A 22,289-nucleotide genomic window follows, 5' to 3' on the forward strand; every position below is an offset into this window, starting at 1 on the left:
CCAGCTTCTGTAAGTGTTTGTTCTGTAGAAAATGAACGTGTTGAATTTATTATGAAAATGAATAATGAAACTGAATAATATGATGAATATAAATTATTATTGTAATGAAAAGAATTTTGTAAAAAAACCATTTGTTTCAGAGTTGAAAAGTAGGCAGTTGAGCAAATTAATTATTTATTGTTTTCCTAGACTAAAAAAAGATGTAGGCTTATTTTCCATTAATTAGCAATAAAAACACCGTTGTTTCTACGACTTTAATAGAAATATTTTGTAAAAAGGAAATACCTTCTACTTCCCCGAATTTGTGAAAGTTTTTAAGATGTTCCTCGTAGATGAGAATTGAGATTATTATAGGTACCTATACTTTTTTATAATCATTTTGTATTTTTTTTGTAAATAGTCTAATACATTAAAAATTATATCTTATAAGACTTATTTTAATTAAATATGTAGATCGCTAGTTCTTAACGATTGATTGTTGTCTAGTGGTCCCATCCGAAATGATGTTGTAGTATGATGGGCATGTAAAGCCGCCGGACGCCTGGGTCTCTGCAATCGTATCAGTCCAATCCATCCCATTAGGTTATGACTACGACACTGGTGGACAGAGAGGGCTCTCGTGTTTTGTTGGAAATATAAATGCAGATAACTGACCCGCTATCGCAAATTGGTTTTGAAAACGACTTTCTGATGATTATTGATTGATTAATTACTTATACGTTCTTACAGTTTGCAATAAGTACTAAAAGAATACTAAAGAAAGCTAAAGAATACTAAAGAATAATAAGATAAAATCTTGTTACTTACTAGTACCTATCAAATTAAATTATTGAATTAAATCACTTATTACTTCATAAATGTTACTTCGTTATGGCTTCGCGATGCATCTGTTTTTATGATTATGATTATAAGATAAGAAATCGACAGTTAGCTTGGAGGATATGTATTTATAGTTTAGAATTATGAAGAACTAGCTGTTCCCACGAGCTTCGCTTCGCCTTAAAAAGTTTTCCCGTGGGAATTCCGGGATATAAAGTAGCCTATGTTCTTTCTCAGGTTCTAGACCATATGTATACCAAATTTCATTCACATCCGTTCAGTAGTTTTGGCGTGAAAGAGTAACAGACAGACAGACACAGTTACTTTCGCATTTATAATATTAGTTAGGATGGTGTGTTACGATCTTATGATAGCAATTGTCTTAAATCCACCTTAAATCAGTCATGACTTTGTTACCTTTGTTTGGAACATTTTATAATATATCCAAGCTTAAGTACCTGCCATTATCTAGAAGTGGATTATTAATTATAATGCTACAGAGATCAGAATTCCAGAATTTGCTAAAATATTGAGTACGTGAAAGTAAGTACCTACAAATAAACAATCTGTAAACACAAAAATAACATCAGACAACTAGCAAGTGAGACATGTCAGTCGCAAATAAATTATTAATTTGCTAACAAACCGTCACGTTCTTTGAATATACCTAGAGGTGCTTAAAATAGACATGATCTACGCAAGTGCTGCACACGCAAGCTTTTGTCTCCTCAGAATTGATGGCATTTTAAATATGTGTAGATTAAAAAACTACTTTTTTTTGGTGAGTAAAAGCTTATTTTAGTACGCCGTTGTTGATTGGCCATTGTAATAGCATGTCACTTTATGTGATGCTGAATGTTACAACTGTTTGCGGATGTATAAAGTTTCATTGTTGTAATTAAGGTGAAACGATGATCTGTAAAAGTTCGTCAGAGACGTATTTCTGAAGAAGCTTATGTTGATCAGTGCTCTGTGATTGGCCGATGGTAATGACACACTGCACGTAACACGTAATACTCTTCTCAGTAGCATCTGGGTTCACGATGGGATGCATTAGACACAATCCCCACTTTTGCTTTCTAAAATATTCATAATGGATTTGTCATTAGCAATCGTCATAAATGCACGCAAGCTTCCTACTATTTTTAATATTTACAGTATTTTACATAAATTGTTTATCTTGCACTTTTCTACATACTTTTTTTTATACGTTCCCTATATTTTTGCGGTGTTTATCTCCATTTAATATACACAGGTAAGTAATACTCTAACGCTGCATATTCAATATTATTTAAGTTGGTATTAATTCTGTAAGTGCCGATTTGCCTATTGAACTCTATCCAATTACTTTACTCTCCAAGGACTACAAAGGGAAATTGGACGTTCGCATGTATCTATATAGTGCCAAATACACTTCGTATTCCCAATCAAATCACATGACTGATGGAATCCTATCCATCGCAGGTATAATTAATTAATCATTATTATAAACATCTAGTAGTTTCCAGGGCCGAAATAGAAATGTATATTGGTATTGCGATTGTTGACATACACATTTCATTTCTCAATATTAATAGTAGTGTATATTTGTCCCAAGTCTATTACCGCTCAATTAAAAACATTAGAGCTTGATGCCAGAAGTTGTGTTGTTAATTTTGTATTGGCAAGTATTTTCAGGATGATTGAATAATAGTAAAATTACAATGATGTGTATTGGTTGGTCAACCATTGGTAGAGAATAATTTATCTCGATTATTTTTTCAGTCAGCCGCTTCCAGTTGATGCCCCAGTATACATAATATAGGTAAATTATCATACAGGGTGATGTAAAGGGTTACAGTTAAACTTCTTGTTTTGTTTTCTTTTGTCGCTCACAAAATTTCTACCAAGTATAAAACTACGAAACGTATTATGATGAGAATATACAAACGGAGCTTATTAAACATCATACTAACCAAGATAAAGGTAGGTTTTTTTTTTTATATATGAAGTGGTATGATGTATTAGACTGTGTTTAACCTGATGGTGCTTGTAAGACACTCTATAAGGCCGACTATTGGGCATTTTCCCTACTTGTTAGTTATTTTGTAACAATTTGTTATTTTGGTAACATAGAGAAAACAGTGTAGCGTACATCTATAGTAGATACCTGTAGATTTCAATAAACAAACTTTTCATAAAATTTCGGTAGCCGGATATGAATTTATGATGCGTCAATCGTAGGTGCAGGCCGCGCAGTGGGCTTTTAATTAAATTTTCAAGGGTCCCCAATATTGGGCCTTGATGTCTGATATGTGACAAATCACTTATAGAGGTCGCCAGTGCTATTGACGAATAGCTCCGTGTCAATCAAACAGCTGTAGGGTGACCATCTTAGATTGAGAATATAGGGACAAGATGATGTGTCACATACAAGAATAAAGCAAAAAGCTGTCCGCATTTTGTTATCTCACACACGGCTATCCGACCCCAAGCTAGGCAAAGCCTGTGTTATGGGTATCGGACAGCTGATATAATCTACACAAATACATAGATAGATAGATATTAAATATAAATATCAACAGCCAAGACCCGAGTACAAATATCTGTCTTTAAACAAATATCTGCCCCAGCCGGGAATCGAACCCGGGACCTTCGGCATAGCAGTCAGGGCCACTAACCACTACGCCATTTGATTCGATAGAAAATGATTATTTTCTTCCCATGTGATGTCATAGAAGTGATAATTTATAAACAAATATATCCGACACCGTTTTCGCCTATTTATGAAAAATAGAACTTTTAAGTTCGTTTTAGTATTCGCCGCGCTAGCGAACTAGTTTTTATTATGTACCCACCATTTTGTTAAAATTTTCATTATGTTAGTTTAATGTTTGTCACTATCCTAAGTACCTATATTTAAGTATGAGTGCATGGTCTGCCACTAAACTGTTATAACAGTTTGGCTGAATATTTATATTTCTTGTAATAGAATAAGTTTAACAGAAATAAGTGTTTTAAAACAACGACAAAACAAGTTACAGTTTTGCGATTTGTAAGGCTCAAAAAAAAACTAGAGTTTTTTTTGGTCTAATACAGAAATTATTAATCATATTAGACCTGCTTTAAAAAATAGTCAAGTAGCCTATTTTGTACCTTGTAATACGCACTAATGACCAAGGTATTGATTCTTTCAAAAATTGTCGGTTTGTTAGTTTGAAAATGTAAAAAAGTGAATAAGTACCTTACTGATCAAATGGCTACATTATGAAATAAAGTAGGGTATGTTAGTTATGAAAAGTTGTCAATATCAGAATAGACACTCGTATTAATAAATAAACACATCGTATATCAAGCGCAGTTTAACGAAATTTAAATTCATTAACATCAAAATATAACACTATTTGAATACATATTGTTTTCACCAAGGCTTGAGTTAACTGCACTAAATAAATAAACACATCATTTTTTTTATTGTTTAGGCGTAAGCCTATGTAAAAAAGAATTATATAAGTAGAAATTTCAAAGCTCGCTTTCTTCATACCTAGAATATCTTCACAGCGGGAACAGATATCGTATTCTGAATTTACGGGTATGGATAAGTATACGATATTTTATATTTATTTACGCACAGTCCCAGAAATCCGCCGATACGAAATGGTCACACTACTACGATTGCGTTGACCTAGTGCTATTGCCAATCATCTGTATTGCTCCTCAAAAATACATCATCCAAACATACTCTCGCGCTTGCGGGTGACACTTCCGATACTATATTTGGTTTATGTAATGCGGATGGTAATTAAACAAGATCATTTATACAGGGTGCCCACGTTAAAGAGCACATCCGAAGGGTAGTGAATGTTGAGATATTATATAAGTTGTAGATATATGCTCTCTTGTTCTGAGACTATTCAATATTTTTATATTAATATTATGTTGTTTGCATGATTCTTTCATCAATCGATGGGGAGAACTGGGAGAAGTTTATATTATAAAGTCTAAGAACAAAAGTGGTTTATATAATAACGAGTTGTATCACTATCTTTCGTATGTGCACTATAACGTTTGATATTCTATAGGTATATCGAAAAAGAGAGATGTGTGAGAGTTCGTAATGATTTGAGCTTTGTTTGCCGTTTTAATTTGTGTTTTTTTTTTGTGAAGACGTGTTTTAGTTATATTTAGTAAAAGTTTAGCCGAAGAATAATATTAAGAATATGAGTGATTACCAAACTCAAAATTAGACAAATTGTAAGCAACCCTAGGAAAACAGTTCAGTAATTTGTATCCGCGATTAAACGAAAAAAAAGATAGCATACCGTGCTACGATAAAAGCTTCCTAATTGGATTAAGCAGGTTATTTCTGTGAGCAATGCATTATGCACCATTAGACTGTAACAGGAACTGTAAGCAAAGTTATGTCTAATAAAAAGTGTCGTACAGTTTATAAAAAGTTGGAAAGCTTTCAGGTTGTCTGTTTTTGAGTGTTATCATGATCACAAGTGTTAGAAAAATGGCATTAGAAATACAAATGGACCCGTGGTGGCGTAACTGATTACATTCGTTCAAATCCTGATGTATGTATACTAATTAATTTATTTTCTATTATTTCACATGCTCGGTGAAGGAAAACATACTGACGAAACATGTACATCTAGATTCTAGATGTATGCATTGCTTAGTCAGTAATGGCGATACGGCTAACGACCTATCACAGGAGCACGCCCTGTGGGCACTACTGTGGGAAAGATGGCTGGTGATGATGTTGATGATACATTTTAGTCAATCACTGCATGGAACCCCACCGCATGTGTAGTTGTGGTCTGCAGCTCGCTTCGGAATATCACCCCCTATATTAGGAGTTACTGTTACTAGGTTAATAAACCTTTCGGCCACCGTCAATAGCATTATTGATAAAATAATATAAGCAAGTACTTACTTAGTGTTATTATTTTAATGACGAATATGTACCTAGCTACTTAATAAAATATTGAATCTAAAATTATATTATTGTATTATCATAAGGACTTAAATAGCTCTCTCTATTGCAGCAATTGGCGAGGTGAATACTTACTTATAACTTTAATGGCGTGTAACTACCTTAATTCTACATGATAGCTCACAATCATAAGTCTAGAAACGAGTAATTTAAAATACTATTTTAGATTCTGCTATTATTCGTATAATGTTAGCTTGATATTTATTCCTTAATTCTAAGTACTTATGGCCATTGTTAAAAAAATATATTCATCATCATAATCTCAGCCATAGGACGTCCACTGCTGAACATAGGCCTCCACTTATGTTTTTCACCTTGTCTGTCGACGCGCGGCGACTCGCATCCAGCGCTTCCTCGCCAACTTATTGACTAGATAATTTGTCCATCACCAACCTCACTTATCTAACTACTATCAGACTACCTGTCCATCGTTGTCTGCTGCCTCCAGTCAGGCTACAATTATATCCTCATTTACATGGTGTCGGCGATATCACAGAAGGGAAATATGTATACAGACCTTAAATGATGAAGATAGTCGTAGGACATCATACTGTAATTATAATTAAATAATTATGCGGATTACAGAAATCCCCATAAATGTTCTAAAGCTCCTTTAAAGATTAACGTGAAATTTACAGTAAAAAATAATAGCTATTTAGGTACCTTTGAATTAGCCCCTACAATGGACAGCAGGCAGATATACATGGGACCTTATTTAAAATAAATAAATACCCCCAACTTTTTTGTAAATATAATTACAAAATAACATTTAGGCAATACAAAAACAAGGGAATACACATCTCTTTATTCTATTCAACAAAGTATAAAATAGACATCAACTCGAATAATACAGTACACGTAAAATGCAGGAGCTAACATCCCAACCGACTGAGCTATCCCACAATCACTCCCAAATGATCTATCTGCAACAAATGGTCCATTAGCGAAAAATGGTCCATCAGCGAAAATGGTCCATCCGCGAAAAATAGTCCAAGCGCGACAAATGGAGTCGCTAAGCTACTTAATCATCTGTGGTGAACTGGATGGCTCAGTCAGCAGGTTGGTGGTTTAGAAGGTGACTTGTTTCTTTTCTCTCTCGGCGCGGAAGGTGACCTTGGTGGATGTGACGTTGGAGCTGGATTCCTCGGCTTCGTTCTCCGCGACCAGAGCGCGCAGGCGGGCCGCACGCTTCTCGCGGGCGGCTGACCGCTCGCTCAGCTCCGTCATCTCGTCCTCCAGATCTGTGTAGGAAAGAAGGGAATGAAGGAAGGAATGCTATGTATATTGGCTCATAATATACTCACGATCAATGAAAAAGTTCCTGTGAAAATAGCAATAAATCACTCCTATACGGAAACGACTAGCTTAATGACGCCGTCTGCAGTATTGAAGTACATTTTAACAGTGTATCAGACTATTACCAACTAAAAACGAGAATATATCGATCAAATTTAAATTAAATAAGTAGGTATATATTTTTTAAATAGGGGTAATTTGGTGACATTTTGTAAATGGAACTGTTTATAGATTGCGGTTATTGCTTAGTTTTCTCACAAATTTGCTATATTTCTGTATTTATCTTATTTTTATATTAACGTAAAAGAGGAGAAGTAAATAAAACTTAAAATTTTCAATATCTGAAGTGTTAAAAAGGTGGTTATTGGCACCTACGCTATTATAAACAGTCGCACACGCTCAACAGACATAATTGTACTGACAGTTACTAAAGCCGAGCCACATTTTAGTGCACACAACATAGCTACGCTACTACATCGAAAACGACAAACGTCTATTCATAGACCAGTGAATGTGAATGTTGACTCTATATTCACATTTATTTTTACACTATAGAGGAAGTGAAATACTTAAATGTTAATACACTCAAGAGCAATTAAAAGTTACACTTACAAAAAGTCGACCCCAAAAGATCCAACATTTTCCATACGTGCTATTTATCATTTGATCAAAATTTAAGTTTTAGATGCTAATATTCTGATGCGCTGTTAAATGTACTTCAATATTGCACACTTTGTAGACTGCTATTATTTTCATTCGTTTGTAATTTGGTGCTTTTGTCACTGGAACTTTTTCATTGCTCGTGAGTTTACGGTAGTTGAGTACTAACCTGTAAGACGCGCCCTGGTAGCCTTAGCTCTCTGCACGGCATTCGACTCATCATCGCTCTTCAGCGCCGTCCATTTGGTCAGGTTCCCCTCGTCGTTCAGCCTCCTCGCGATACGCTTCTCAGTCCTCTCCTCATTGTCAGCGAGCGCGCGGCGGGCGCTGGACATCTCCGAGTTGATGCCCACACTCTCCAGGATCTTGTCGGAGATCCTCATACGGTTCTCCAGGTTGGACACGGTGTTCTCGAAGTCGATGTCCTCGGCGAAGCGGGAGCTCTTCTTGCCGGCGCGCAGGCGCTTCAGAGATTGTGTCACCTGGAATTAGGGTGGTTTGGAAGTTGGTACTTTTGGTCTGGGTAGTCTTTTGTTTTTAATGTTATGCTTTCATGATGGAAGATAATTGAATATAAAGTAAATAAATAATTAAATTATTGAAAATATGTCTCTATTTGGAACAGAATGATTCAATTAGCGAGTACCGGGAATAGCTTCGTAGCTTCTGAGATATACCGGGTTTTACAATGGTGGAATGATTAATTATACCATTACTATGAAATTTTCGATAATCGTACCAAAATAAATGTTTACAATGACTCCCCTAGTCACCCATTAGTATACCATTTTTAAAACATCCTGTATACCTTTGCTTATATGTACCTATACTATATTTTACAGATCAAAATAAAAAAGTATGGTAACTTCTACAGTCAAATAAGTTACTAGATATTGAGCAATAAAATGTTCAAAATGACGAGCTAAGCCACTCTCTTTTAGCTTACTTTACCACTTTTGCAACACGCTGTCAACAGTACAGTTTCGAAACGACACAAACATATGGAAAAAGAACAGTATCGTCATCTGTCACTGTCAAAATGTAAGGCAAATTTGTCTGTTCCAAAAGTGTCATTTGTTTTTTTCCATATGTTTGTGTAGATTCGAAAATAGTATCGAATCCTGTGATAGACGTACAGGTATAATTTAAAATAGATTTCCATTTACTGCAGTCATACGTAACATTCCAAGAATCGACGCCCACTGCAAAGAATACCTTTATATACTTTTCATACATACATAAAGTATTTTAAGAATTGAAAATTCAGCTATTCTTGTTATGTGAAGTAAATAACATTGGGTAACAGTTACTTACCTGGAAATTAATTAATCTAGATACATAATAGGGGGATAATCGTCCTATTAGTCCAGATAATTATGATGTTATAATTATAAGCTAAGTTTAATAGTGCAAGAGTATATTGTGAATAGAATATGGAGTTACATAATAATGGTGTAATTAGTGCTCGATAAAATTATTGCCTAATTGAATTAAAATTATGCATGATCAAATTTTAATACTTAGGTTTTTTATCCCTTTCATAGCCTACGCTCGCTATTCGCTAGGTATGCTGAAAACAAGTGACAATAGGTATTTTCCTATTGTTCGCCTGATGGATCCATGATTTTTGAAAATAAATAAAACCCTTTGACCGTATTGTCAACAATGGCTGCAATCCCCAGTATATTTTAATAAAGTTGATATCCGTACCGTTTAAATGTGTACGAATATTTAAAAAAAAATATTTCTCATTTTAAATATAAAATACTACTTGTTTTATGCATCGAGAAAGATAAAACTAAACTCAAAACTAAACCTTCAATAACCATGTTCACTATAACAGTATTTTATATCTAATATTTATTTAAATCCTGTTTTTAATCGCAACGTCAATAACACCGACATAAACAAATCCTTGCAAAGTATTGCGAGATATGTGAGTAAATGGATTCCTCGTAACCTAAATGGCTACTCCGAGTTAACGAATAATATTATTTATTCAATATGCTACGTACTTACTTTATTACTACTATATTATAGCACAATAACGTCGAATCATATAATTAATAGGTATTCTATTCTATTCTATTCTGAAAGGGGGTGAAGTTCCTGTATGTGGCTCTCTCGAGTGGAACCTTTGTACATATCCCCTCGATTTCAGCTCAGCCAGCCTAGCTCCCGAGAAAACTGAAACTTAATTGATAGGTAATATGCCCTCAATTTAAATGCAAAATAAACCTAGGTGTTTACACCACAAGATTTAACTTGAGACTTCGCTGGAATAATTATATCGTATCGGCCCGGTGTGTCAACCATGTGTTAAGTCTTGCAAATTGAACTTTTGACATTGTGAACTACTGTAATAGTTTATATATGAAGATTTGGATGTGTTCTACCTTTAAAAATATCCTAGGGTGGCATCCTATCCATAATATTTCGTACCTAGTCGTAAAATTGGAGTGAACCCCCTGACTCTGATAAGTGAGTCTGACGATTCTCTGATGTTTTCAATTAGCGAGGTTTCGGTTTTTTTTCTGTAGCTGTAGTGTGCCGGACAGACAGCCAATTTATGGAAATAACAGCCGTGAATATGCGCAGTTCTATTGTCTATGTCAGCCGGGATTCGAGATTCTTAAAATAACTAAACCGCGGGAGCTCAAAAATTGGGATACGGCTTTTGTCTGATAACCTAGATGATAAAGTGGAGTTATGTTGGTTTTGAAATGTAAAACTTGTTACCTAAAAGCAATGCGTAGAACATCGCTTACACGTAAACAAATTTAATAAAAACTGAAGTTACGTGGGCAGAGAAGACGAATACAAACACCAACATGATTATAATATACCTATATTTTTTGCCGTCAAAATAAGTTTACATTAAGGTACGAGACTGCGTGCTGTGTAAATAAATATAGTCAGTCATTGGGAGACAATAATATCTGATGATAATGCCTGTCTGTCTAGAGTTCAGATTTTTACTTAAATTATATATCATTATATGTATATTTTTAAGCAATCAGGTAGGTACTCGATGCGTCTATCACAGCTGGAGATTCTATTAAATAGAAATAAATTCCAATAGAAATAAATAAACTATGAACGGAGTTAATTGGATTCAGATAAATCAATTTAGGTAAAGTTGATACTGATAAAGTTATTTTTATATGTACTTACCTAGTAGCTTGAACGATTCTACTTGATTTCATTTGCGTAGGACGGGCTATTTAGAATTTTATTAAAGTAATTCTTGTATTCTATATGTTGAAAAACTTTACAGTAATCCCTAATGATGTGACAAAAAATAGTAAAAAACCGACTGACATAATTTATACGATAACATTTTTTGATATTCGCCTTTGATTACATTCTAAGACACCTATTGCTGATGCGAAATCTATTATCTTTAAAAGAACTTCCCCTACATAATATTATGTAAATCGATGTGTAACCTCTAACCTCAAACGACTCGTGCCAGCGGGTATGTTAACGGTGCAATACCGGCTTACCGGGAAGAAACGCATTCAAAGGGATCAAACACCAAAGGATCCAATATTTGCATAAGAGACCACCTATTTTATTCAACACAGCACGGAGCTTGGACATTCACTTGCATAAGAAGAATAGAGCGTGTTGAGGTTTTATTGCTGGTTGTCACTTACACACGTTACAGTCATTTTTAGAGTTAATAAGAAGCAAAGCGGGTATACCCAGAATTTACAATTTAAGGTCTGTAAATAAAAATGCCTTTGCCGCGCCTACGGTATACTATAGTATAGTATAGTATAGACCGATGAAATGGACTATGTTATTTTGTATTTGGATATATTCTTTTATGCTAACAGAATCTGAAATCAAATGGGATTTTATCTTATATAAAATCCAAAGCTCACATGCTTCTAATGCGGGAATGGAAGTTTGTCATGAAATTTTTTAATTTTTATTTCGTAAGTAAAAAGTGCCCAATGATGGACGTCGGCGTCGTGGAAGACCCAGACGGAGATGGCGGGACGACCTCGACAAGTTTTTACCTCAATGGCCGAAGGAGGCACAGGATCGGGACCGATGGTCAATTTATAAGGAGGCCTTTGCCCAGCAGTGGGATACTAACCAGGCTACATAAAAAAAAAAAAAAGTAAAAATCTGGTGATCTTTAATCACCCGAGTGCATTTGAACCAAAAGCTGAAGCTTGATGATCCGACCTAAAATAAACGCATCCTCAACAAAAATAAATATGTGACAAACAGTAAAATAAATTATGCACTATGAAACTCTTGCACATTCTCCATATAAGTCATCATACAACCATGACTGGACTGCTTTAAAAATAGAAAAAGTATAGACTTTGGCAGCAATATGCAATTCTACAACTCTACAACTGATTGCAATGTCTAATATTAGCAAAGAAATATAAACATGTCATGCAAAATGTTGACGTATGTTACGAAAATACGAGTCGGACTAAGGCAATTATGCATCTGATGATGAAGATCATACCTAAAATGAATCATATAAATGGAAGCTTAAAATAGAAGATTATTTATTGCTCCACTAGTAAAAACATTCATGTAGGTACATATTTTTACAGAATTGTAAGTCATGTAAATAATACAAATTTCAATTCAATTCTCGACTTGCCTTGTATTACCACGGCGGTGGAAATCCACCTTTAAACAGTGACATCAACCATTTTGTTCCTCAGATACTAAACATTTATCTGACTATTGAAAAGTTTAATTAATAAGTGATTTCCACGTGTGGCGTGAATAGTATAACAATCTGTGACCAACCCTACTCCAATCCTAGAGTTTACCCCAGACACGCTAACAACACTTCCAGACTAACCTCATCTCCAAGGTCCTCGTCCTCAAAGGCGGCAGACAGCGGCTTGCCCCGGCTGGCGCGGTTGCCCCGGGAGTCGAACAGCTCGTCCTGTGCGGCCTCGGTCTCCTCCAGGGCGCTCCTGATGCGGGAGTCCACGTCAGTCTTCAGGTTACGTTCGGACTCGGCACGGGAGCTGGTGACCTGTGAGCGTGGAGAGGGAGGTTATTGAATGAATGGTTACGTTAATAATTCAATATTGCTGGACACTGGAATACACCATAGAAGTAATAAACTAAATAGATGTAGTCCATCTCACGATCAATGAAAAAGTTCGACTCATAAAATGAAGACACCAAAAAAATCCTAAATTTTTAAGAAAATTTAATTATAATATTCTGATGCGCTGTTAATTGTACTTAAATATTGCAGAAGGAGTCATTAATCTAGTTTTTTCCGTTTAAAATTAATTTGGTGTTAAAGAGTGTGTGTGTACAGAGGTACCTACAGAATTGAGGTTATCTACCTGAACATGAGATTAACATCACTTTTAATTCACAAAAATATGTTTCTTTCACTATTTTTTTATTAGGACCAGAAAGGAACATTAATTTCTTTGAAGCAGAAATGGTTTATATAATGTCGGAAATAATTAATTTTGCGTCGCTCATTACAATTATTCTAATCTACATATTACGTACCTAATCCACGTTCACTTAATCATAGGACACCCACTAAGTAATAGTTGGAAAATGGTGCACTTTTCCGTGATAAGTATTTTAAATTGATTTAATTAATTATCTTGCTATTACCTAAGACTAGGTGAGTACCTTATTTTTTTTAATTTACTTTACCCATTATAAACAAAAATAATATTGTTTGATATGTCTGTCTCATAGGCGACCGAATGGCGTAGTGGTTAGTGACCCTGACTACTGAGCCGAACGTCCCGGGTTCGATTTCCGGCTGGGGCAGATATTTGTTTAAACACAGATATTTGTTCTCGGGTCTTGGATGTGCCCGTAACATGGCAATAGGCCCGCCCCCTATTACATTGGGACTAACAAAACACTCTGGCGAAAAGTGGGTGCAGCAATGCACCTCTGCCTACCCCGCAAGGGAGTACATTAGTACAAGGCGTGAGTGTGTGTGTGTGTGTGTGTGTGTGTGTGTGTGTGTCTGTCTCATGTACCTACGCATAAAATAAAATACAAACCAAATCCATTTGAAAGTTTTATTTGTAAAACATCCATATTGATTTGTGGTTGGCAATTACAATCCCTGCATTAGGTGCGGTTTAGCACTGCGTTGAACCACATTTTAATTGGTGGTAATAGTACCTTCATATTTTATTTTGTTCTATAATAACAATTTATTTTATCACTTAGTTTCGTTTGATCTTGTTGGAAAGTGTAGGTAACTGCAAATCAATATTTGAAGGTTTAGCTTATCGATGTTTCTCTCTCTCTCTCATTAGTAATTTTTTGGGTACCGACTACCGACAAATACCCTCAGTAGGCACAAAACAGCATAAGTTTTAAATTTTATAATGAGTACTTAGAATTGTTAACACACTGAATTTATTATATTCTTATAAAATATGTACCTATCTAAAAGCGGAGTATTAAGTCTTTCAAGCTGTAAGAGCTTTTCTGCAGGTTTTTTGTGCAGTTAATCCGCTTGTAAGAGAGCGTAGAATATTTGTTGGAGTTTAGTTATTTGCTTGTAATGTAACGTACTTAGTAAACACATTCCTAACTGTCATACGTCAAATGTCATCTTTCACTTTGACAAGCTGTCAATCACATATAACTCTCTTCTCTCATGGTTGTAATGTACTTATGCCGGCTTTTAAATAAATCTCAGTGAATCTATAAAAGTTTGTTTGCTTTCCACCAAAATATCCAACATGGTAGCAGAGCGTGGTTGGTAAAAGTGGAAAGTACTTTTATTTTTCAGAATTAAAGTTTCCGAAATTACCATAAATACATAACCTCAATCATAATGACGACTTCATCAAACGGTTCCTATACGGTGGAAAAATTAAAAGGAACTGAAAATTATTCCACTTGGAAGTTTTCAATGAAGATGGTGCTCATTCATGAAGAATTGTGGGAATATGTGGAAAAGGAAACAAGTGATGACAAAAAGGGCAGTAAGGCATTGGCGCGAATTGCTTTATCAGTGCAACCATCTGTTATTCCGTACATACGAACAGCTAAAAGTGCCTACGAAGCTTGGAACAACTTGAAAGATACGTACGAAGGCAAAGGTCTGTGCAGAAAACTAGGCTTACTCAGGAGTTTGTTTGGAACAAAACTTGCAGACAGCAATTCCATGGATGGCTACTTAAACAAAATTAAAGAAGTTGCACATCAGTTAAGTGAAATTGAATCCCCATTGGATGATGAATTCATCGCTGTCATTATATTGAGTGGCCTTACTTCCGACTATGATCCGTTAATTATGGCTATCGAAAATTCAGGCCAAAAATTGACAACGGAACATGTATCTGCCAAATTACTACAGGAGACACAGAGAAGGCAAGATAAAGAAGATGGAGTGACTGCCCTCGTCACTCGGAAACAAATAAAGTGCTTCAGGTGCAAACGTGCAGGGCATTACTCAAGTAACTGCACAGAAAAGAAGGCTTATCATGAAAAACAGACAACAAAGCATGAAAAACCTAAGTCGAAGGCTCTCGTCACAGCCTTGTCTGTGAAAGTTCACAGCAATGTGTGGTATATAGACTCAGGAGCCACTAACCATATGTGCAACAGTCGCGACATGATGGTGAGCTGCAATCCAAATAAAACTGTGGATGTGAGCGTGGCAAATGGTGAGAGGTTATCAACAGCTGGACTTGGTGAAGTTGAAATTAAATTAAAAGACTGTGTAAGAACAATAAGTGAAACTTACTATGTACCTAACTTAAGTACCAACCTATTGTCTGTTAGTGCGATGACGCGCAAGGGCTATGAAGTCACATTTAATCGTAATTCTTGTACAATTCGTGATGGTAATGAAGTTCTAGCTACTGGAACTCAGGTGAACGGTGTGTATCAACTTGACACTGTGTCGGACAACGCCAGTACTGCTGCTGGCAATGCAGCAAAGGTGGAGGAGTGCGAACTAGTGGCGGCAACAGCAGCTGCCTCGACACCCCAGGAGTTGTGGCACAGACGTCTTGGGCATCTGAATGCGAGAAGTATGAATCTTCTCCGTAAAGGTATGGCCGTAGGTGTTGATTATAAAGATTCAGATTATAAACACTGTATACCGTGTATTGAGGGAAAACAGAGTAGACAACCATTCCCTAAACGCTCATTTAGTAGGGCAAGTGATGTCTTAGAACTGGTTCATACAGACCTGTGTGGGCCAATGCAGGTTCCATCTCTAAGTGGTTCCAAGTACACATTGAGTTTCATAGACGACTACACAAGGAAGCAGTATACTTACTTTCTGAAGTCTAAAGATGAGACTTTTAGGTATTTTCAGGAATTTAAGCAGCTTGTGGAAAATGAAACTGGGAAGAAAATAAAGGTACTTAGGAGTGATAGAGGGGGAGAATATATGAGTTCTATTTTTCAGGAATTTCTCAAAGCCAATGGTATCAAGCATCAGAAGACTATACCGGATTCTCCACAGCAGAATGGTGTTGCAGAACGAGCCAACAGAACCATTATGGAGAAGGTGCGATGCATGCTGATGGATGCCGGATTGGGGATGAAATTCTGGGCCGAAGCGGTGAACACAGCCGTCTACCTAAAGAATAGAAGCCCGACTAAGGCTGTTCTTGGTGCGACCCCGGAGGAAAAATGGAGCAAGAAAAAGGTAAATCTGAACAATTTAAAAGTATTTGGATGCATTGCCTATGTGATGGTAAAGAATAGAAAGAAGTTAGATCAAAAGAGCAAACCATACATATTTATGGGGTATAGTGAAGAATCAAAAGGATACCGGCTTATTGATCCAACTAATCCTAGAGATATTAAGCATTCTCGAGATGTTGTATTCTTGGAGGATAAGTTCTATGTTAAAGACATGTCGCATGATGATACTGTAGATCAACAATTATTTGTTGATATTAACTTGAATGAAAATGTAATTCCTCAATCGGAATCATCCACTGTAGATACTGATATATCTGACGACAGACAATCACAGAATATAAACAGAATCAGCACAATTACACTTGATGATTCCGAGAGTGAGGACAGCACAAATGAAGGGCCAGATGATCGCTTGGACACTACTTACGTTCCAGGGAGAGAATCGCTAGCTGAAGCCGAACTGACTTCAGACTCCAGCTATGATGATGTTGCTGAGTCTCCGCTTCGAGCCAACTTTGTCAGACTGGCTGACCATGATCCTGATGAACCGCAGACAGCAACTGAGGCATTGAATGGACCAGAAGCAGATGGTTGGCGTAAAGCGATGAAAGATGAGTATGATTCATTTATTAAGAATAAATGCTGGACTCTGACAGAACGAGACCCTGAACATAAACCTGTAAAATGTAAATGGGTATATAAGAAAAAGTATGGCCTGAATGGAGAGTTACTTAAATTTAAAGCTCGCTTAGTAGCTAAAGGTTATTCTCAACAATATGGTATAGATTACCAAGAAACATTCTCACCTGTCGTGAGATACTCGACAATTCGAATGCTGCTTGCATTGTCAGCAGAATACAACATGTCCATTGATCATCTTGATGTGAAGACCGCTTTTCTCAATGGGGAACTAGAGGAAACAGTCTACATGGAACAGCCGGAGGGTTTTGAAGTACCGGGGAGTGAAAACATGGTCTACAAGCTAAACAAAGCAGTGTACGGCCTAAAACAAGCTTCCAAATCCTGGTATGATAAAATCACTAAGGTATTATGTGATAAATTGGACTTCAGCCGTTTATCTTCGGAACCATGTGTATACTTCAAATATGACAAGAATGACAGTCGATCAATGATGATCATAGCTCTGTATGTGGACGATTTAATTGTGTTTACATCTCCAGAATTCCAAGGAAAGGAGGAAATAAAACGTAAATTGCAGAATGAATTTGATATCACAGATCTAGGGCCAGCCCAACACATCCTCGGAATGAAACTATCTAGAAAAGGTAATAATATTTCACTTGATCAGTCAAACTACATAGAAAAATTACTGAAGAAATACCGAATGGAGGAATGTAAGCCTGTGGGTACGCCCATGGAGACTGGTTTAAAATTAACCAAGGAGAGTCAAAGTAATGATACCTATGATTACAGAGGTTTGATTGGCTCACTGATGTATGTAGCTGTTAGTACGAGACCGGACATCAGTCATGCAGTGAGTTACCTCAGCCAATTCAACAACTGCTTTGGAGAAAGTCATTGGAAGGCCGCTAAAAGGATTTTAAGGTATTTAAAGGGAACTATCAATTTAGGTCTTACATTCTATAAAAGCGGGTTGGATATAACTGCTTACGCTGATGCAGACTGGGCATCAGATAATCATGATCGCAGGTCGTATACTGGGTATGTGTTCTGTATAGGTGACTCAATAGTATCTTGGGAAAGTCGCAAACAGCGCACTGTTGCTCTGTCAAGCACGGAGGCGGAGTACATGGCGTTGTCCGACACATGTAAAGAGTCTTTATTTATAAGGAAATTTATGTTAGAAATGTTTGGTATCACGCCTAAAATATGTATATTTAATGATAACCAATCTGCTATAAAACTGTGTAAAAACTCTATGTTTCACTCCAGAACCAAACATATAGACATACGTCACCATTTTATTAAAGAAATTGTTAACAATGGTATTGTGCAAGTGAGATATTTGTCAACAAATGATATGTTAGCTGATGTTTTAACTAAAGCACTTTGTAAGGAGAAACATTGCAAATTTGTGAACTTAATGTTAAAATAACTGTATTTCAAACTTGTAGTTGTTGGTTTTCTAGTATAAAATGTTTTAATATGTTGTGTTAACATGGGTAAGATTCATGCATTTAGTGTTCATGAAAAACTGTTCAGTAGTTATTTACTTTGAAATAAGACTGTTAGGATTAACTTATTTTGTTATGTACTTGTGTAACACTTATGTAAGAGTTAGTTTAACTGTATAAGTACATAGTAGGTATTTTATATAGTGCATTTTATTTATGGTTGATGTGAAAGGTCTAAACTCATGTTAAATAGTTATGTATGTGTTTAAGGGCCAGTGTTGGAGTTTAGTTATTTGCTTGTAATGTAACGTACTTAGTAAACACATTCCTAACTGTCATACGTCAAATGTCATCTTTCACTTTGACAAGCTGTCAATCACATATAACTCTCTTCTCTCATGGTTGTAATGTACTTATGCCGGCTTTTAAATAAATCTCAGTGAATCTATAAAAGTTTGTTTGCTTTCCACCAAAATATCCAACAATATTTTCATCCATCGAAAAATGGAAGAGGATTTCATAAACCTCATTATTGATTTTAAGTTCATTTGGCGTTTTTGTTCTATTAACCGACTTTGAAAAAAGAATTAGGTTCTCAATTCGTCTGTATGTATTTTTAGGGTTCCGTAGTCTACATGGAAACCCTTATAGTTTCGTCATGTCTGTCCGTCTGTCTATCTGTCTGTCCTGGTTTTATCTGTCTTACCGTGCTTTTGCCATCGAGTCGGTCGAGCACCGGGCGGTAGTAGCTCTCTCCCTTGTTGTAGTTGCAGTCGTAGACGCGCGTGCGCCTCACTCTACCGACACGACTCATAGCGCTGTCTCTTTCTAAACTCCCGAGTCCTAAACTGTAAACAAAACGGATTAGAAGTTAATACCGGTGTCAAAAGATGGCGCTAGTGAGTCTAGCTTATAGTGACAGGAAGTGGAAAATGTGTGAATTTTTGGCGACGAGGTTGTATGTTTGAGTAACTTTATATTTTTTAATTTCATGTCAACATTACGGAATATATGTAATAATTCCTTGCGGAACAAAATAAATTGACGAGCGTTTTTTTAGATATTCCATCACCTGAACCTTTAAATCCTTTGATGCGTTCGGTGCAAAAAGCTTATCGGCAAAACGTGATAAAATACAGTTGTGTGAATGCTTTGGCCACGGGGGATTTCACACACATCAAAAGTACCCCTAGACTAATCCTAGCCAATAAATTTTGCTCTATTTATCCCACAAAAATAGTCTACCTAGTTAAAATTTTACTACGGTGGATTTTTTTGTTTGTGATTGCCTGTTAAAAATGGACAGTTTTATATTGGGATAAACGTTTCCGTTGTGTGTAGGTATAACTGCAACTCAGTCAAGGTAATGTACATTTAATTAAAATAATACGTAGTTGTTATTTTATTACTGGTTGTCGGTAAATAGATGGTCAAAATATTTGATTCTGTATGAACTGTATATTGTAGGTATAACTGTAGGTGTACGCGTAGGAAATCAGCGACTGACAACTAATCATTCTGGCTAATATTTTCACCACGACGACCAGCACTAGTATAGTGTTTTTCGCGAAAATGCTAACAAGATCTCACAATGTTGCAATAAACCATAGAATTCAACTTCATTTTCCATACTTTCTATGAAGTCTAGATGCGGAAGCCTATTCAAACCTACTTAATATTGTAGCGTTAATACTTTAACTTATTCAAGCAAAACAATGAACGAAAACTGAATAGTACAAAGTAAATTTAATAAGAACGGTATTTAATTTGTTCAGTTCGCTAACAACTTTTATTGTTCTACTTGAGTGAATACTTAGACGTCTTCTTATGAATACAGTTTATTGTTATCCAAAACTATTAATGAAAGTTTCATAAATGCTTAAATGTTGCAAAATTACGACGTAGATTGCATGTTGCTGTAGATAAAATTATTTAAATATCGGAAGAACTTTGTATTCAAATGCAAATCGTTCTGAAATGTATGTCATTGAAGCTATTGTGACCTCGTTGTAATCCCGAACCATGTGCCAGAATTACTGGCTAACACCTGATGTCGAAACTGAAGTCAGATCAAAACCTAATACTTGATGTAGATAGTTAAAACGTATATACGATATGCGCCCGCGCAAGGCCAAACGACTGATTCCAGCAAACAAGAAGTAGCTTCCTATACTAAATCATTTAGCTAACACGAACATAAAACCGACGAAACAAAAATAGCATTAACGAGACAACAGTTCCGACCAACATAATGTATAATTGACGTAATCATGAAAATACGATAAAAAGTAAATTCTTGGCACCAAAGCAACTAAAACTTCAATGGATAACTTTTTATTTTTCAATGAAATTGTATAATGTAAATAAATATAATGATGTTTTGACAGTGTAAACAGGAACATGAGGTTCTGGACGGGGACTGAAGGTCCATTACGCCGAGTGCCGTTTATCGATATTTCACGTCCGACGGGCGAGCGAGCGCGGTCGCGTGCGGTGAACAGTGGAACAAATTGAAAATAGAATTCGCAAACATTCGATACGAAGGTATTTTTAGTAGCGAAAACCCGGTTTTTGTTCGTCCGACACACCTCGCCATTGTATGCACTCGCTGAATACGAATGCGACCGAGCGATCAGCTAGGCGGCGGCGATCAAATCTAAAACTGTATTTATACATTCCAAAATGATATACTGGCTGGTAAATATAAACAAAACACTGCAGATTAAAAAGTCAATTAGCGCATAGCCCTGAAAGAAGAAGATTTTAAGTTTGGAATTCGCTGGACAGGCGTGGATGAAGCTGAGGTTGTGAGGGAAGAAGAGATGAGGGGAAACAAGAAATGTGAGGAATTGGAGAGAAATATGAGAAAGTGTTGGTACTGACCTGATGCGTGTACGTCGCGGGAAGCGGCGAGTGGGACTGGCGAGAGCCCGCGCGCAGTGCCCGCCGAGGGCCGGCGTGGGCGATCCTATGTTTATCCGTGAGCCAACTCGAAATATATCAGCTTTTGTTCCGAACCGATCCTATAGTTGCAGGTACATTCGCTTGAAAGTTTCATCGTTTTGAATGAACATTTCAACCGAAATAGACTTAAGTGCAGACTTGGACAGATTCGGTACAACAGCTGGCTTCGTTTAGTTTACATGACACATCCAGAATGTGTGTCAGTTGTTTATATCTTTACTCTTTAGCCCTTCAGTCTTTCTGGCCCGATAAAGATTACTGGGAGAAGTAGATTTACTGCCATAAACTGCTTAATATTTTGTGTAATTGCCTTCTTGATGAAGAGGAAGAGGATATACGTACTTAGCATCAATCTTACGGGAAGGAAAACATAGTGAGGAAATCAGCGCATCTAATGGATGTGTGAACCCATCAACCATGAGTGGAATGAAATTTCCAAGTACCTACCTAGTGATACATAGAACTACGTGTATGACTACTTGGAACAAGCCAGTGGATCAGCGAGGTAATAGATGACCTAAGCCAAGGAAGGTATAGAAAGCAATGTAATATCTCATAAATTAATGTGGAATCGTCGTAGGCAGGAACATAAGTACTTCTCTATCCGTACGTTAAGTGGTAAATTAACTAATATTCATTCGAGGGAGCCACGTGCAGGCAATTAGGTACCGTTTTACACTTACAGATTTTACTTAACTTTTAACCACCGACCGCAAAGTAAGATAAGTGTTTTGAAACACCACAAACAACCACAATTTACTATCTATTACTGTCGTATCGTGACCACTAAGTAAGAAAAGCGGTGCAATACATGAAATAGA

General features: G+C 36.3%; 1 protein-coding gene across 1 annotated transcript; it reads right to left on the reverse strand.

The window, feature by feature from the left end:
• Window positions 1-6,590: 6,590 nt before the first annotated feature.
• LOC105381606 lies at window positions 6,591-21,538 on the reverse strand. The gene is made up of 5 exons (XM_011551377.3): window positions 21,388-21,538; window positions 19,211-19,352; window positions 12,600-12,779; window positions 7,926-8,238; window positions 6,591-7,041 (listed from the first exon to the last, which is right to left on the reverse strand). The coding sequence occupies exons 2-5, from the start codon at window positions 19,316-19,318 to the stop codon at window positions 6,869-6,871; spliced, it is 774 nt and encodes a 257-aa protein (XP_011549679.1). The 5' UTR covers window positions 19,319-19,352; window positions 21,388-21,538; the 3' UTR covers window positions 6,591-6,868.
• Window positions 21,539-22,289: the final 751 nt, after the last annotated feature.

The sequence above is a fragment of the Plutella xylostella genome, chromosome Z (assembly GCF_932276165.1).
Source record: "Plutella xylostella chromosome Z, ilPluXylo3.1, whole genome shotgun sequence".
Classification (NCBI taxonomy): Eukaryota; Metazoa; Arthropoda; class Insecta; order Lepidoptera; family Plutellidae; genus Plutella; species Plutella xylostella.